Genomic DNA, 17,899 nt, shown 5'->3' with positions numbered 1-17,899 from the left:
TTTTGGAACAGAAAGGCCAGTCGGTTTGGACAAAATGGTTTCATGAATTGAGGCCTTAAGAAACTGACATGCCTTTTTACTCATTTGCATGAGCAGATCGGATTGGGTGCGGATGGGGTCTGGAGGAAGGTTAGTGAATCGAGCCGGAGTCGGAAAGTGAGCGCAAACTGATCGGTACACGATTGGTTTGCTTAGTGAATCTAGCCCTTTATTTTAGAATTAATTCTACGCTCTATAACTAATGGTGTTGTTTTTTTACATTTAATTGTACAATTAGCTTAGATAATCAGCATTTTATCATTTGCACCAATGAATTTCTTGGACTGTTTTCTTTTTTTTAAAATCTGAGGGATGTATAGATATATGATCTGTAAGGGAACATTTCTTATTTTCCAGAAAGTAGCCTTTCCCACTTTATACAGATTCATCCTTTCTTTGAAGTTAATTAATACTGAAAGATTTTTTTTTGTTAGGCGAACGCTGTAGTATGTCACCAACAGCTAATATTTGCCAACGGATAAAGCCTGGACTCCTTTCCCCTCCCTTCTTCCCATTTACAAAGAGGATCCCGAGGAGGGAGGACTGTGGAAGATTCATTTGATTTCCTGGAAGTCAGAGATTTAAGAGCCCGGCAACTCTTTTCCCAGCTCTCCCAGCCGCTTCGCAGTCGAACCGTCCGTTCTGCGGCCAGCAGGGGGCGCTGCACGCCCGTCTCCGCGGGAGAGAGCTCAGCCGTGCTTTTGCAGGGGGGGGGGAGTGACAAGTGAGGGGCTAAGAAAGAGACTGCGACCCCGGGGCAGCGAGAGATTTGACTTGAAGCCCTCGTCTGAACCTCAAGCCGGGAGGAGCAGCCCCGGGGGCCACGCGTTCAGAGGAGGGGGCCAGCGCCAGAGAGCAAGCGGGAAGGCAGCTACTCTCCCCCCCCCCCCTCCCTTGCCATCCTTCTAGCGACCCGGCCGCGCTGGACCCTCCTGGGGATCTGCCCTTGGCTCCGGCGCAGCCACAGAGAGGGAGGAATGCAACCTGGCCAGAGACGGGGGATCTCCGGCGCCCGGCTGCCGGCGCTGCTGCTGCTGCTGCTCGTTGGATTTGGCAGCCCCGGAGCCCAAGGTAAGAGTCGAGAAGCGGAGCTGGCTCGGACCTTCCCCGGAGGAAGGCGGTGTGGAGGAGGGGAGGGCGGTCGGGAGATGCCGGGGCAGAAGTCCGCCGTCCTTCGGGGAGACCTTTCGGGCGTCTGTCCCCCCCCCCCCCCCGTCCCCCGTGCGATCGGAAACGCCGTCGGACTTTCTTGCGCGGGGAGCCTTTGCCAGTCGCCCGGTTTCGCTTGGGCTCCACGAGGGTCCGGGCTGGGGGGGTTTGAGGGTTTTCGCGAAGGCAGAGAGCCCGTGAATCGGTAAATCGGTGGGGAGGGAGGGTCATTTCTACGGAGCTTGCGTTTGTCAAGGCAACGCCAGAGCGTCTAGAAAGCAAATGAGTGTTGATTTACCAGAAAACATTTAGCGCTCACTTGATTTGGCGAGCCGGGAAGACAATGGGGCCATTTAGAGAGAGAAAAGCCCTTCGACCTAACCAGAAAGCCCCGACCTCTTCTCTCTCTTCTCCGCGGGAAGTCTGCGATCCTTCCCCCGCAGGCTCTGCGGATACACAGTGGGAGGGAGGATGGGCTTTTCTCTGCCAGCACAACCGAGCCATTCATAAAGGTCGATCCGAGCCCGCGGGGTGCTGAGCCTCCCGGGGCCAACCCTAGTGGCTTATGGCCTCGAAAGAAAGAAGTCCAAAACGTCAGTGCGCTGGGCTTTTCGAAGTTTTCCCGTTTTGCAAGCTTTTAGAGGGCCCAGAATAAAGAAGTAAACGGTTTGCAATAAAGGTAGCACAGGACGGCGGGCTTAAGTGACTTTTTTTCCTCGAGCTTGAAAAACATAGCGCTACAGTTTGGAAGCTAGTGCTGCTATTTTGGTACTTGTGTGGCTGGGTTTTGGGGTTTTGTTTTGTTTTTAACTTTTTTTGCAGCGAGGAGGCGGAATTAAACAGTGAAATCTTGCACTTTTGGAAAAGCAGTTACTGGAAAAGTGATTGGGATGAGATCCCAAGTTGATAGGTAGCTAAATTGACTAGTCGACGCAGGCTTTTTGCGCAATTAAAAGTTCTCTTTTATAGGACCTCAGGGTTGATCGGAGTTGACGGGCTCTTGTCAGCTGGTGCTTTGAATTTCTTTTGTAAGGCTTTCATCTTTCTGTCGTTTTAACCGTGTTTCCTGCAGATTTCAGTCTTTGTTCAGGTCCTGAGTGACTGTCTTTCAGTATAATAAGCTTCTTATTAGATACTCCGATAATAAATGGCTCGTGCCATTCCGGTCATTGATGCTTTGTGATTCTGAAGCTGCAAACTTCTCCTGCAACAGTTTTCATACTCTTGCAGGCATATTTTATGTTTTATGTTGATAATCCACCTAAACCAGGGATCTCAAAGTCCCTCCTTGAGGGCCGCAATCCAGTCGGGTTTTCAGGATTTCCCCAATGAATAGGCATTGAAAGCAGTGTATGCACATAGATCTCATGCATATTCATTGGGGAAATCCTGAAAACCCGACTGGATTGCGGCCCTCAATGAGGGACTTTGAGACCCCTGACCTAAACGCTGTCCTCCTCCATAGTCCGGCCTCTGGGATCACTTTCCCTCCAGTCCCATAAACCCATGCACGCAAGCTTTATGCTCTTAAAGTCACACACAAAGATACTTTTTTAAAAGTCTTTTCTGCATGTGAAGGCAGCTTTTCACACCGAATGGGGCTTTTATTAAATTGTGTGGATGCAGATGCATGTAAAAAGGAAGGCACATCAAAAAGATCATGAGCCGTGTATGAGTGTACCCAGGGGCCCAGTTTGCACAGAGCACAGGCGGAATTGCCATGTGCATTCATGTTGCGTAAAATATACACGCTCGTGTACAGCAGGGGTGTCAAAAGTCCCTCCTTGAGGGCCGCAATCCAGTCGGGTTTTCAGGATTTCCCCAATGAATAGGCATTGAAAGCAGTGTATGCACATAGATCTCATGCATATTCATTGGGGAAATCCTGAAAACCCGACTGGATTGCGGCCCTCAATGAGGGACTTTGAGACCCCTGACCTAAACGCTGTCCTCCTCCATAGTCCGGCCTCTGGGATCACTTTCCCTCCAGTCCCATAAACCCATGCACGCAAGCTTTATGCTCTTAAAGTCACACACAAAGATACTTTTTTAAAAGTCTTTTCTGCATGTGAAGGCAGCTTTTCACACCGAATGGGGCTTTTATTAAATTGTGTGGATGCAGATGCATGTAAAAAGGAAGGCACATCAAAAAGATCATGAGCCGTGTATGAGTGTACCCAGGGGCCCAGTTTGCACAGAGCACAGGCGGAATTGCCATGTGCATTCATGTTGCGTAAAATATACACGCTCGTGTACAGCAGGGGTGTCAAAAGTCCATCCTGGAGGGCCACAATCCAGTTGGGTTTTCAGGATTTCCCCAATGAATATGCATGAGCTCTATTAGCATACAAAGAAAGCAGTGCATGCAAATCGATCTCATGCATATTCATTGGGGAAATCCTGAAAACCCGACTGGATTGCGGCCCTCGAGGAGGTGTATAGCATACGTGCACACACTGGAACCTCTGAAGCAGGTGTCATTTGCATGCTATAGGGGCTGCTTCTAGGTGGCTTTTTTTTAAAGGTACAAAGGCTCCTATGTTGCTTATACAGTATATTAAAAAGAAAAAAAGGTTTATAATAAGCACCCTGTTTGAAATGACCCCCATAGAGCCTGGTCAATTTTATAAAAGGTTTGTTCTATACATAAGACACCATTTTGTTCACAGAAGTGCCTTTTAAAAAGGTACCTCCTGAAAGAAGCAATGCGGTTGGGTCCCATTTGCTCTTCCTCCATCTTATAAAATAGAAGATTGCATTTTTCCTATATGTTTATTTGCAATGGGACAGGAAGCTGGACTCGATGCCTAATGATGTTCCTTCATGCTTTATTTAGGGAGTAGGCTGAAAATACGGGGTTCACTATATAGATCGAACAGGTAAAGGCTGCGTTACCCCTCTTTTTACAAAACTGGGATAGCGGTTTTTAGCGCAGGCCGGCGTGCTGAATGCTCTGCGCTGCTCCTGATGCTTTTTAAAGTTCCTATGAGCATCGGGAGCAGCGCAGAGCATTCAGCACGCCGGCCTGCGCTAAAAACCCGCTATCGTGTGCCTTATCAAAATAAATGTCGATCCAGTTGGTCTCCTCAGTCTGCTCATAATGTTGCCTATCACAGGTAGACCTCGCCCTCTGTCCACTGTTAAGGCCCTTTCTCCCACCTTCTGCTTGCATTGAACAAAGTTGGGCACAGATCCCCTAATTAATCAATTAGTCGCTAACAATTATTGGCATTGACAAATATGAGGGGGGTGCTGAAAAATTCTCAGCTCTACCAACCAACTTCCTAAATTCTGAGCGTTATTTTGCCACTATAGCTGAAAAGAGTGTTATCTTATTTCATTAAGTGCCAATTTGCAGAAACTAAATTCTGTGTTTTGACATTGTTTCAGATCATTGATTGAACCATTTCCACGTCATTCTCTTCTTGGTTGGGCTGAGAACTTTTCAGCACATCCTCATACTGTGAAGAGTTTCAGTCTCTGGTAACCAGAGCTCAGATTGTGATGTCATAATGCCTCTTCCACCAATAAGAGCCAGCCTCATCAATGATGTCACAATGGCTTGATTGTCTTATACTTGGCTCACTTATGCTACATACGAGGGGGTGCTGAAAAGTTCGCAGCCCAACCAACCAAACTCTTAAATTCTGAGCGTTATTTTGCTGAAAGGAGTGTTATCTTATTTCGTCAAGTGTCAATTTGCAGAAACTAAATTCTGTGTTTTGACATTGTTTCAGATCCTTGATTGAACCATAGTCACGTCATTCTCTTCTTGGTCGGGCTGAGGAACTTTTCAGCACCCTCTCGTACTTCGTTGACTGTGATTAAGAATTATATCTGGATCTGCCCTATACCGTAGTCTATAATAAGCACAGACGGGGAAGAGATGGTGAGGGTTGAATTTTGGAGTGAGAGTGGGGTGGGGTGGCATCTTCCCCTCCCCCCCCCCAATGCTAAATTGTCCCATTCTGAGAGGACGGGGCACTGGGGAAGGAAAGCTGTGGAATTGTTGGTGGGAATCCTCAGGTATGAGTTTGATGGGGGGAGGGGCTGGGAATGCTTCAGGGAGAAGTGCCGGATTGTGGACAGGGAGGAGATGGGGAGGGTTGAATTTGGGGGGGCATCACCCCCCCCAAACACCGAATCATCCCATTTTGAGAAGGGACGGGGCACTGGAGAAAGAAAAACTGTGATATTGCTGTGGGCAAGCTCAGGTATGAGTGTGATAGGGGTGAGTGGGGGGAATGCTTGAGAGAGAGGTCCCGGATCGTGTACAGGGAGGAGAGGGGGAGACATGCTAGACCCAGGAGAATAGAAAACAGAGGGAGAGACAGCACATAGGGAGGGGAGACAGCCCCCTAGTCCCCGAATGCATGTGAGGAAGCGTGCTTGGTGTGTGAGGGCAGCCTAATTAGTGTGTGTGTGTGTGTGGGGGGGGGGGGGGGGTTGATTGTTTTTAATAGCATGTTCATCGCGGGACAATCCAATGTTTAAATGACCACGCTGAAAAGCGTGCGCTGAACTGGCCTTGATGAATGGTCCTAGACCCGGGTGAGGGTGCCTTCGATAAAGGCGAAGTCCAAATTTGGAATCTTTCTGCTCTTGCTGGGGGTCAAGCGAACACCGAGAAAAGTCATCGGAATTCTTGAAAACTCCCAGCATACAAACGCAACAGGACTCACCACTTTGAGTGGTTTTGCATTTAGAGTTGAACACTTTCTGCTGAGCATTAGAAACCCGGTGTTGTATTTTAATTATGTACCTTTTTTTTTTTTTTTTTTTTTTTCTTTTTTTCCTATTTTGCATCTCTTGTGTTTGTGCATGTTCCTTCCTTCCAAGGCTGTTACCTAATTAACAGATGCCTAAGGCAGCGGTTTTTCTTCAGAATTTCATGCTGGGGGTGTCGGAGTGAGGCTTTCAAGGGCTCTGAAGGTTATTAAGGTTTCTCTGCATGTGTCACACCTCGGGGAACTTGTTTGTTCTTTGTTTCACCTCAGACTTCAGTATTTAATTTATCTGCGAGACATTTCTAAGCAAGCTTTAAATGCGTCCTTTCCTAAATACAGCAGGAAATGAAAGTTTGGGAGTAATCCTCTCGTTAAAAATTTCGCAGCCACATTGCCTCAGTAGTCAAAACTGTTTTCTTTAAAATGAGGATGGTGTTAAAACTACGGGATTTGCTTTCAGCTACGAACTTTAGACTGGCTATGCAGAGTTATGTCTTACCACATGTAGACTACTGTAATTCTCTTTTTTGCGGCTTGCTGAAGACTTCACTAGCGCTTCAGGTGGCTCAAAATACCGCTGCCAGGGTAATAGCTGGATTGCTCCGTTTTTCCCGTGTTAACACCTGTACTGGCTGAACTTCACTGGTTGCCGGTTGTTTGGAGAATACAATTTAAGCTTCCAACCTTGGTATTCAAATATGTCCGGGTGATTGCTTCTCTGCTGCAGTCTTATGTGCCTTCTCGTTCTTTGAGATCACAAAACGGAGCTTTTTTGGCTGCTCCCACTCTTTGTTCTGTCTCCAAAAGTTACAAATCGATCACATATGTTCCAAGTAGCTGGACCTTTACTATGGTACTCGGTTCCAGATTCTATCCGTCTGTCCTTTGATTATTTGGCATTTCAGAAAACTTTAAAAGCCCCTTTTTTTTTTTTACTTGCCTTTTCAAATTTGGTTATTTTGTAATCTTATAATTGCTTGGCTTTTTATTTTTTAGTCAAATGTGTAAGTTGTTTATTGTATGCTGTTTTTTTTTAATAATCTGCTATGCTGTTTTATTCTGTATGTAATGTTTTGTTTTAATTATGTATGTATCATTGTTATCCGCACAGATGGTTGATATGCGGGCTACAAGTGGTTTTTAAATAAATAAATCTACTTTTCCAGACTTCTAGCTTACAGTAATCCAGGATTTTGGTCTGCCTTTAACCAGTGCGGGGGCATTAGCTGTGAATGAATTCTGTCTCCAGAGGGCCTAGGGCAGGGGTGGGGAACGATGGCCGCAATCCAGTCAGGTTTTCAGGATTTCCCTAATGAATATGCCTAAGATTTATTTGCATACAGTGGAGACAGTGCATGCAAATAGATCTCAAGCACAGTCCTTAGGCAAATCCTGAAAACCTGACTGGATTGCGGCCCTCGTTTCCCCACCCCCTGGCCTAAGGCTATTACTTTAAAACAGGGATTCTCAGTCTAGTCAACAGAACGCAACCAGGTTTTCAGGATACCCACAAGGACTGTGCTCGAGATAAATTTGCACACACTACCTCAATCATATGCAAATCTTTCTCATGCATATTCATTGTAGGCCTGACTAGTTGGGCGTATCCCAAGTTATGGGGTTGAGAACCCTTGCTCTACACCAGGGGTGTCAAAGTCCCTCCTCGAGGGCCGCAATCCAGTCGGGTTTTCAGGATTTCCCCCAATGAATATGCACGAGATCTATTAGCATACGATGAAAGCAGTGCTTGCAAATAGATCTCATGCATATTCATTGGGGAAATCCTGAAAACCCGACTGGATTGCGGCCCTCGAGGAGGGACTTTGACACCCTTGCTCTACACTATCTTGTACTGAAGGGAAAAGATAAACAATTTTGTGCAACCAATCTGTGTGCGGCCAAAGCTTATATTGCATTTAAGGGCCATTTTATTAAAGCCCTGCAAACAGTCAGTTGCATAGTAAGGGGTGGGAGGGGCTGTCTGCCCCAGGCACCGTCTTCATAGAGGCACAGCACCTGTCATCGTCTCCGCCCCCTGCTCCTTCCCCGCCCCCCACTGCCATGCGCATGCACCATTTACCTTCGTCCCTACCTCTATAATGTTCCTGGCGTGAGCAGCAATCCCCAACCTGCTGTCACACTTGCGTCTTCTGATGTCACTTCTAGACCCATGCCTAGGAAGTGACATCGGAGGGGGGAGCCCACGCAGGCACGGCAGCAGGTTGGGGTTTGCTGCTCACGCCAGGAACGTTACAGAGATATGGGGGGAAAGGAAGCGGTGCACATGCGTGGCCGTTGGGGGTGGGGAAGGAGCATGTAGGGGTGGGGGGCGAAGAAGAGGGTGGTGGAGGGGCGCCACCGCCCCCGGGCACCTCTCGCCCTCGCTACGTCACTGCACGCAGTTAACCACGTGAATTAACAGGCAGAAACTATTAGTGTGCGGTTGCAGTGTTAAAATGCTGTGTGACGGCGTTTGCTAATTCACGTGCTGTGGACTAAAATCGGCGCACAAAAAAAATTGCTGTTCTTAATGTGGCCTTGCATCATTCCTGAATCTGCTGCAGGAGAAGTGTGGGAGTCTCTGCCACTGGAAATACTGCTCAGTGAAATCAAATGAAGCCATGATCATGTTCTTAAGTATGAGTCGTACTTAAGTTGGGCATCTGTAACTCTGGAACTGCCTGTACTTGACTCACATAAAAACATAAGAGTTGCCATACTAGGACAGACTGAAGGTCCCTCAAGCGCAGTGTCCTGTTTCCAACAGTGGTCAACCCAGGTCACAAGTGCCTGGCAAGATCCAAAGAAGTAGTAACATTCTAGAGCTGATATTGTGATGTCATAATAGCCACATTCCACCAATGCCTAAGAGCCAACCTCATTAGTGATGTCACAATGCCTTGATTATTCCTATACAGGCAGTACCTGGGTTAAAAATGAGTTACGTTTTTAAAGCTGTACTTAAGTTCTGATTTTTAGGCAACTCAGAACTTGTAGATTTTCAGATTCTTGCTGCTTACCTCTGCTCCCAGCTAACAAAAGGGCCAACTGTCCCTAGTGTTCCCTCTAAGGTACAGCATGCACAGTCACACACTGTTCTTAATGTGGCCATGCATCATTCCTGAATCTGCTGCAGGAGAAGTGTAGGAGTCGTACTTAAGTAGGGCGTCTGTAGCTCAGTGATTGCCTGTAGTGTGTAGGCAGATGTGTGTGCAATCTGTAATTGGCGCCAACTAGCAGTTTGTTGTTAGCGCTCAATTATTGATCACACTTTAGTAAAAGGGCCCCTAAGTTTATTACAATCCTATGGCTGTGTTGTTTCCGTCCCACAGAATGGAATACAATGATATATATATATATATATATATATTTTTTTTTTTTTTTTTTTTTACTCTGCAGTGGTGTTATTCTGCCTTCTACGGTAGTCCTTGCCAGGAGAAGTGCCTTGGGTAGCCACAATTTGCCTTCTCATCAAAGAAATTAGATTTACTAATGCATTCAGTAGACAACACATGATATATGTTACAGAGAGTTAATGTAGGTCAGAATTCCCCACTGACTAGCAGCAATTTCGTGGTAGAGCTCTGAAAAAGTTCAGCTTGTACCAGGGAGGGAGTTTAGACTTTATTCGTGTTTCCCCTTGCTAGCTTGTGAGCAGTACCTGCTTGGTCATTGCTAAAGGACTGCGAAAATCAAAGCACATAGGACCCGATTCTAGAAAGCCTGCTTAAAGTTAGGCCTTGATTATCAGCGACCGACTTAATGGAGCAGTAAGCTTAATCGGTGCTTATGTTGGCACTCAACACCTCACAATCAGCTTTAATTAGACTTAATTTGAAAGTTAGGCGCCTAACTCGAAAAACCCGATTGTGTAAAAAGGGAGGCGCTTAGCCCAAAGCACTTACACTAAAAGTAGGTGTGGTTAGGGGGTGGGTCTCGGGTGTGTTTTTGAGTTAGGTGCCTCTTTGTGAATCAGGTGCTGTTAGGCTCTGATAGCAGCGCCTAAGTTTAGGCTTAGAAAACCCTGGCATAAACTAGGGATGCTTAAATGTTAAGGGGCTGAGAGCTGCCTAAGCCTGCTTAGGCAATGCTAAGCATGATTTTATAATGGGCATCTAAGTTTTATAGAATCGGAACTGATATCATTACCTAACTGAAGGCAGACTTTATATAATCAGGGCCTTAGGGCCTGGCCCTATATAGTAGAGAATGACACGGTGACAAAATTCATCACCGTTCCCGTCCCCGCGGATAACTGCAAAAAATAAACCCATGTCATTTTCTAGTGTCTATTTCAACCTCGGTCCTTCTACACCAGCATTCTTCAAAGCAAAGCTTGCGGGTCAGTGGTTGTGGCCATTCATACTCTGATTCTTATGTGAGCCATTGTGACATCACTGATGTGATTGGCTCTTAGGCACTGGTGGAATGAGGCATTATGACATCACAATATCTGCTCTGGATACCAGAGACTGTCATTCTGTAGTGTCTATTTCAACCTCGGTCCTTCTACACCAGCATTCTTCAAAGCAAAGCTTGCGGGTCAGTGGTTGTGGCCATTCATACTCTGATTCTTCCCTCTCTCCTTAAAGAATGACATGAAGATGGTTTCCCGCGGTTATCTGCGGGGACGGGAACGGTGATGAATTTAGTCACCGTGTCATTCTCTACTATATACTGCAAAGTTATACAACAAATCTGTGTGCGTTGCAGATTTACAAGCACAACTTAATTGTTTAATAAGCCAATCAGCGCTGATAAGTGCCAATTAACAAGTAATAATTGGTCTTAGTGGTACAAGTTAGAATTTATGCACGCAACTTTCTACGCATATTCTATAAAGTGGTGCGTGTAAACTCTAGTGCGCTGATATCAAAAGGGGGCGTGGTCAGGGGCAGTGTCGCAGCGAGGGTGGGAGGCACCCAGGGCGTTGGCATCCCCTACCCTCTTCTCTGTCTCCCCACTCTTTCTCCGACACCATCACGCACGCACCCCTTTCCCGTACCCTTTTAACTTCCCCAGTGTGAGCAATATCTCCAACTTGCTGCCTGTTCCAGCCTCAAGGTGAGGTTGCACCATGGCGCGATATAGAAATATAGAAGCATAATAACATTCTTAGTTCTGTTAACCATCCCTTTTCTAATGATTTCTAGCGTCTTGTTTGCTTTTTTGGCTGCCGCCATGCATTGGGTGGAAGGTTTCAGCATATTGTCTACGATAACACCCAGATCTCTTTTTTTGGGTGCCGACCCCTAAGATGGACCCTAGCATCTGGTAACTATGATTTGCATTTGTCTATACTAAATTTTTATCTGCCGTTTCGACACCCAGCCTTCCAATTTCCCGAGGGCTTCCTGCAGTTTTTCACAGTCCGCATGCGTTTTAACAACTTTGAACAGTTTAGTGTCATCTGCAAATTTAATCACCTCACTCGTTCCAATTTCCAGACCATTTATAAATAAGTTAAATAGATCCCTGCAGCACTCCACATGTAGAACTGTCCTTAACATCTGTCTTTTTTTAATGCTGACATATAAATACAGTAAAACCTTGGATTGCAAGTAACTTGGTTTGCAAGTGTTTTGCAAGACAAGCAAAACATTTTTATTAAATTTTAACTTGATATACAAGCAATGTCTTGCAATACAAGTACATACAGTACACACACATCACAACTGAGCCGATGGTTCTTCTCTCACTGATGCTGCAAGAGTGTAGTGACTGTTCTAAACGAGCAAAGTCTTGCAATACGAGTACATACAGTATACACGCGTCATATCATCACAACTGAGCCGATGGTTCTTTTCTCTCGGATGCTGCGAGAGTGTAATGACTGTTCTAAATGAGCGAGGTCTTACAATACAAGTACGTATAGTATTTTGTATTATAGTTTTAGGGTTGTGGAACGAATCGTCTTGAGTTTCCATTATTTCCTATGGGGAAATTCGCTTTGATATACAAGTGCTTTGGATTACAAACATGCTTCTGAAACGAATTATGCTCGTAAACCAAGGTTTTACTGTATATAAAAAAATGTACGTAGTGAGAGGATAAAATTGACAGAAGCAAGTGGCACCTTATAGACCAGTGGTCTCAAATTCAAACCCTTTGCAGGGCCATATTTTGGATTTGTAGGTACTTGGAGGCCTCAGAAAAAAATAGTTAATATCTTATTTAAAAAATTACAATTTTGCATGAGGTAAAACTCTTTATAGTTTATAAATCTTTCCTTTCAGCTAAGTCTTAATAATAATATTGTCATTTATAGTTAGAGACATATGATCAAGAAACTTTTATTTTACTTTTGTGATTGATAAACATACTGAGGGTCTCAAAATAGTACATGGCGGGCCGCATGCGGCCCCCGGGCCGCCAGTTTGAGACCACTGTTATAGACTAACTAGTTTCTTGAAGAGTGAGCTTTTGAGGACCAGAGTCCACTTTTGTGTCAATTTTATGATTTTACACTAACATGGCTGCCCTTTTTACAGCAAGAGTATAGATCTAGAGAATTGTAGAGGTTTTTTTGATGACTCTTGAGAACTGGTCGCTAGCCTGTACAGTACAGAGGTTGAGAGGTTGTTTTCCTCCTTGCTCTGTACATGTGAGTTGTTTAATAGTCATGTAGTCATGTAGTTCTGTGTTCTGCAAAGTTTTTTAGTTCCATTGTGGTGGACTGCCAAGTTTGGATTTGGTTTTGTGAGCAATCTCGTTATTTTTATGACTGGCCTGCTAATGCTGATTTTTATCGTGCATGGTTACATTCCTTTTGTACATGCCCTTTAATGATTTCTGGCTCCAAACTGATGCTTAGGTCTCACTTCTTTTTATTTGTAATACACAACTGGTGGAGCTAAGTAACTCAGAAAAAAGCCCTTTTACATACACTGCTGAATTTGAACATCTGTATTACCACTTGATGGGAGAAAATTCAGACATTCCACTGATTGTTATACCAGGACCAGTAAAACCTTTACGAAAGCAAATATACCCCCCCCTTTTTTTTTTTTTTTTAACAAAACTGCTATAGCGCGCTGAATGCTTTGCACTGCTCCTGACACTCATAGAGTTCCTATGACCGCCGGGAAAAGCGCAGAGCAATCAGCACGCCGGCCTGTGATAAAAACCGCTATTGCGGGGGATAATCAGCAAGGAAACACATCTTCTCCAGTAGCCTTGCACCTGTTCTGCATAAAGCCCCATGGCAGCCTCTGGTGTGACAGGAGGATCCAGCTCCTGCTCCGTAGATTGACCGGAAGCATGTAACTGTTCCCAGAAGCTGGGCTATCTCAGCCATTGTGCAAGAGCAACACCTACTGGTCATCTCCAGCAATTACACTGGGAGTTATGGGTGCGCTGCAGCCTGGAGGCTCCCATAGAGAGAATAAAACCGGAGGCAGGCTCTCTGCCCCCCTCTGCTCGAGTAGCCACGGTGCCATAGGCTGAGCTGAGCCAGGCTTCAACAGGGCAGTACATGGGAAGAAAGAAGAACGCTTTGATTTTTCCAGTCAATAAAAATGGTATTATCTGTAATGATGCCTGGGAGCAAGAAAATAAAGTCTTGTTTTAGGGCTCCAGACATCAGCTTAAAAAATATCTGTTCAAAGAATCTGATAAAATCCCACACTATAGTGAAACTGCCATTTGCTTTCCTTATCTTTCATTAGAAGTTTTATCTTAGAATATTTATAGTACTATGGGCAGCTCTCTCTGGAAAGCCATAGCAGCTTGTATTTCCTTGTTTAAAATAAAGAAATTTAAAGAACATAGATGCAGGGTAATTGAAACCTGGTGTGTGCCCCTGTTATATAGTTTATGGTGTGCGGTGGTGTAAGGTTTCTTTTCCCATAGGAAGGAGTGACCTTTTGGAACTCAAGTTCTGCTATCAGCTATGGGTCACTCCATCACTGGTTGTAGTCAATTGAATTATATCACCATCTACCCTTTTTTTCTTTATTTATGAACTCTCTTCTTTACGTGGTCTATTGTGTCTGCGAATGCGCAGCGTGAGCAACCCTGGCTCTGTGCCCCTGTTGAAACACGGAATCGTATTCTTTCAAGTGATCCAATATTTAGGGCATCCTGCGAAGCCCAGCTGGAAACTGAATGCCGGGCTTACACTCTTCTGAAGAAATCTTAAAAGCAATACTTCCAGCGCTCTCCTACTCCAGCGGAGCCAGGACAAACCCAGGAAGCAGACTTGTCTTATGAGGAATTCGCTTTTCAATAGCTCCTTCTAATATATGACCTCAACCGCCCTGAGAAGGTGCCTTGCGAGTTACTGATCGACGGTGTTCCAGACACCACTTGTGGTCGCCCAAAACAGGATGAAAATGCGGTGCACGGTACAAGATTGGTTCGTGTAATCTTAAATAAAATACAGCCACTTATGTCAAAATTTATTCATGCCCCTATAGAGAAGCTGACCAAGTCAGATGAATTGATCGCACAACCAAAAACTACTGAAGGGAAAGAACTGACGGAGAAGGATGATGGAACTGGCAGAGTGACAAATTAGTATGTGCCTGGGAAGGGTTATGTTATGTTGATATATGTAATCTTATATGCCGCCAAATCCTCGCAAAGCGGAGTTCGAGCTGGATTACAAAAAGCATTATTGCTACATAAAAATAAACATACGAAACAAAAAATCAAAAGCAGACGAAACTCCTAACAAAAACTTCTGAAACAGTGGGTTACAAACAGCAATTCTGCTACACACCAATAAACATATAGGGCCTGATTCTCTAAAGGACACCGATCTCGATGGCCGCCTAAGAAGAGAATTGTTATGTTTTTTTTGTGTTCTATTGAATAATCATGGGGGAGGGGGAAATGGTTGATTAAGAACATGTGCAAGTTGAAGGTGCTTTTATTGTATTATATGTTATATTTGTTGTATTGCACTATTTCAGTTTTGAAAATCAATAAAGAATATAAAAAAAAAATAATTGTGTCTTTTTTTTTTTTTTCTCTAACATTTTGCAGGCCTATATTTAAGGCATCTGTCTCGCACCTAAGGGGACGCTTACAGATGCCCAAGACCACTTCCAGCCTTGGGTGCCCATTAGCATCCCTATGCCTCTCCGAAGGCGCAAGACAGACACCTATAATATAGGCGTCATTCACCGCATCCATTTTTTTAAAATAAAAGTGTCCTGATTGGCTGGTGAGATGGCGTTAAAGACGCCTACCGCTGACTACAGTCAGGACGCTGTTTGTAGAATCAGTCCCATAATGCAAAATCAGGTCATCCTAAACCTCTAACAAAGACTTCTGAAAAAGCCATGCTTTCAGATTTTTGCAAAACAGAGCATACATAGTGGTAATGTGAATCTCTATAGGTAGTCCTATAGAGATTCTACATTTCTGCAGTGAGGTTTCTTGCATTTTACGTCTTTTAGAGATTAAAAAGATAAAATCAAATGATTAGCGGATCTGCCTAATAATTTAGTAAATCTGGAGAAATTATCAGGAGCATCTCCATACAAGATCTTAAATGCCAAACAGCATAACTTAAATTCAACCTGCTTTTCTATCGGGAGCCAATGTAACTCTATAAACTGTGTAATATGATATAAGCCTTGCTGCAGTGTTCTGTATCGTCTGAAGTTTGATTAATTACCTTCATAATCTTAATAAATCATTGGGATAAATTGCCAGCTGGCGGCGGTCAACATTATGCCCGACTATGTCCAGGCTCTGACTGGCTTTCACTCGTCCAGTATTCAGTATGTAACTACCTAAGGCCCTCCTGGTGTAAATGTTTCAAGTTTAATAAAAATTTGATATCGCCTATCATACTTCTAAGCGGTTTTACATAATAAGATTATCGAACAGGGTGGCGAACTGGAATAATAGGGTTGGAGGTAGGAATCCCATATTAAAAACAGTAAAGTAAGCCATGAAGGGGAAATACAAAAAGAGGGGGAATCTCATCTGAAGGCCAGAGCAAGAAGGACTTGTAGCGACATTAGAGATGAAACGCGTCTTTGAAAAGGAATGTTTTAAGTTTTCCTTTAAACTTTTCTAGAGCCATTTTCATCGTGTAGTTCTGGGGGTAATGAATTCCAAAGGGTCGGGGCCCAAGTTAGGTGCACTGAGGCACAAGGCAGTATTCTGGAACCATGCACATTTTTTAGAATGCTCCTGATTTGCTTAAGCCCCTCCCATGGCCACACCCCTTATGAATTACCCATTATTAGAGTTGGGTGCCATGCCTTATGGAATAGTCCGCAGCTAGATGTGTGCACAAACTTTACTAAAACCCTCACAAAGAGCTATGGATTGAGTTAGGGAGATTGTTAAAGCTCTCCTGCCACGGAAGGAATGCATTTGTCTCCAGTATGCGTCTGATACTTTCAACTCAGTTAATTCCATTTGATAGATCGTACATTAGCTAATATTACTTGGCAAAATTCATTTTGTGGATCTTTTTTTTTCTTTGCCTGGCAGTTTTCTGCTTTTTTCTTCTTTAATGTTCCAGTGAATTGGAACTGGTTCCTACTGGGACTATAGAACTATGTGCCTGGATTTGCAGCCCCTGGGATGGGATGTTCCCTCATTATTTAAAACCGTGTCACCTAGATCCAGCGGTTATATTGTTAATACATGGTCCAGGAGTCAAACTCTGTGAGTCCCTCTGAAAGCTGCTGTGTACTTCTTGAATTTAGTCAGTGGAGGTCACTGTTGAGCAAAGACTGGCATGCCCTTCCCCATCACTGAGTCATCAGGCCATCCTGTTTTGTCTCTTTTTAATGATGAGCTTCTAAAGTAAACTGAGTTGATTGAAAAATTTAAATTAATTTCCCTCCCTCCCTCATTCTGTGCATGATGGAATCACCTTCATGCATTAAAGCTTCTGGAACACAAACATGCTAAACTTACAGTTAAATGGAAAAAAAATCAATTTTTGTTGATTTGGGAAGTGTACAGTATATCTGTTCACTAGCTCTTAGAGCTCGTAACTTTATATTTAACTCTTTATAGTCATTTAAGGTTGTTTGATTAAGAGATTTCTATATCATTTTTGCCTTGAGTATTGGGGGGGGGGGGTTACCTGTGGTTTTTGGGGGTTTTTTTGGGGGGAGGGTATGGAACCCAGAATTTGGCAGTACTGTAGTCTGGGCTAAAAGTGTCCACCTCATCAGCCTTTCCATTTTATGCATATGGATACCAGAAAGAGTGGGTTTTGATTTGTTTTGGTTGGAAACTTTGAACAACTTGTTCCTGATTGTGTATTGCGTTTATTTTTTCTGATTGTTCAATAAAAATACGATTAAAACTTAAATCAGTTTCACTCATGGTGGTCTACAATAAAACTTTACTTCCATAGATTCCGGATAAATTGGCTGTGGAAGTCCCTTTTCGTCACAGTGCTTAAATGGGAGCTATTAACTTACTTGCACTGGGAAAAGCTGTATGAATATGGATTTCAGAAATATAGGTTTGAGCATTGCCCCAAATTCATTCATTCATTAAATTTTCTATACCGTTCTCCCAAGGCAGCTCAGAAAGGTCTAAATCAGGGGTGCCCAATAGGTCGATCGCGATCGACCAGTAGATCGCCAAAGTCGATCACGTTGCCTTTGCAATCTTTTTCTCCCTGCTGCTTCCCCAAACCAGGCCTAGCACGTACAAGCGCCGGACTTACAAAACTTTGCCTCCGACGTCAATTCTGATGTCGGAGAGGAAGTTCAGGGCCAGCCAATCGCTGCCTAGCTGGCCTGGAAGTTCTTCCCTGACGTTAGAATTGATGTCGGAAGTGAAGTCTTGTGGGCCCGGCACTTGTATGTGCCAGGCCTGGTTCAGGGAAGCAGCAGCAAAAGGACAAACTCCGGAGAGAAAGGCAGCATGCCTGCCAGCATATTCTCCACATCTGCCTCTCCCTGCATCTTTAACTCACCAATAGCCCCTGCTGAACTAGAAGAACGCACCTCTACCACCTACGAGAGCGCCGCCTTCTTATCCTCAAGCGTGTCTTT

At 44.4% G+C, this 17,899-nt stretch overlaps 1 protein-coding gene across 3 annotated transcripts in view; it reads left to right on the top strand.

The window, feature by feature from the left end:
• Positions 1 to 675: 675 nt before the first annotated feature.
• ROR1 (receptor tyrosine kinase like orphan receptor 1) overlaps positions 676 to 17,899 on the top strand; it is a 349,815-nt gene continuing 332,591 nt past the window's right edge. For all 3 annotated transcript variants that reach the window (XM_033916719.1, XM_033916718.1, XM_033916717.1), the window contains exon 1: positions 676 to 1,110. In XM_033916719.1, the coding sequence (XP_033772610.1) occupies positions 1,017 to 1,110 (94 nt within the window). In that variant the 5' untranslated portion in view covers positions 676 to 1,016. The remainder of the gene's footprint in view (positions 1,111 to 17,899) is intronic.

The sequence above is a fragment of the Geotrypetes seraphini genome, chromosome 12, assembly GCF_902459505.1.
Source record: "Geotrypetes seraphini chromosome 12, aGeoSer1.1, whole genome shotgun sequence".
Taxonomy (NCBI): Eukaryota; Metazoa; Chordata; class Amphibia; order Gymnophiona; family Dermophiidae; genus Geotrypetes; species Geotrypetes seraphini.
Note: the sequence above shows the minus strand (reverse complement) of the source record. Positions and strands in the feature narration are given on the sequence as shown.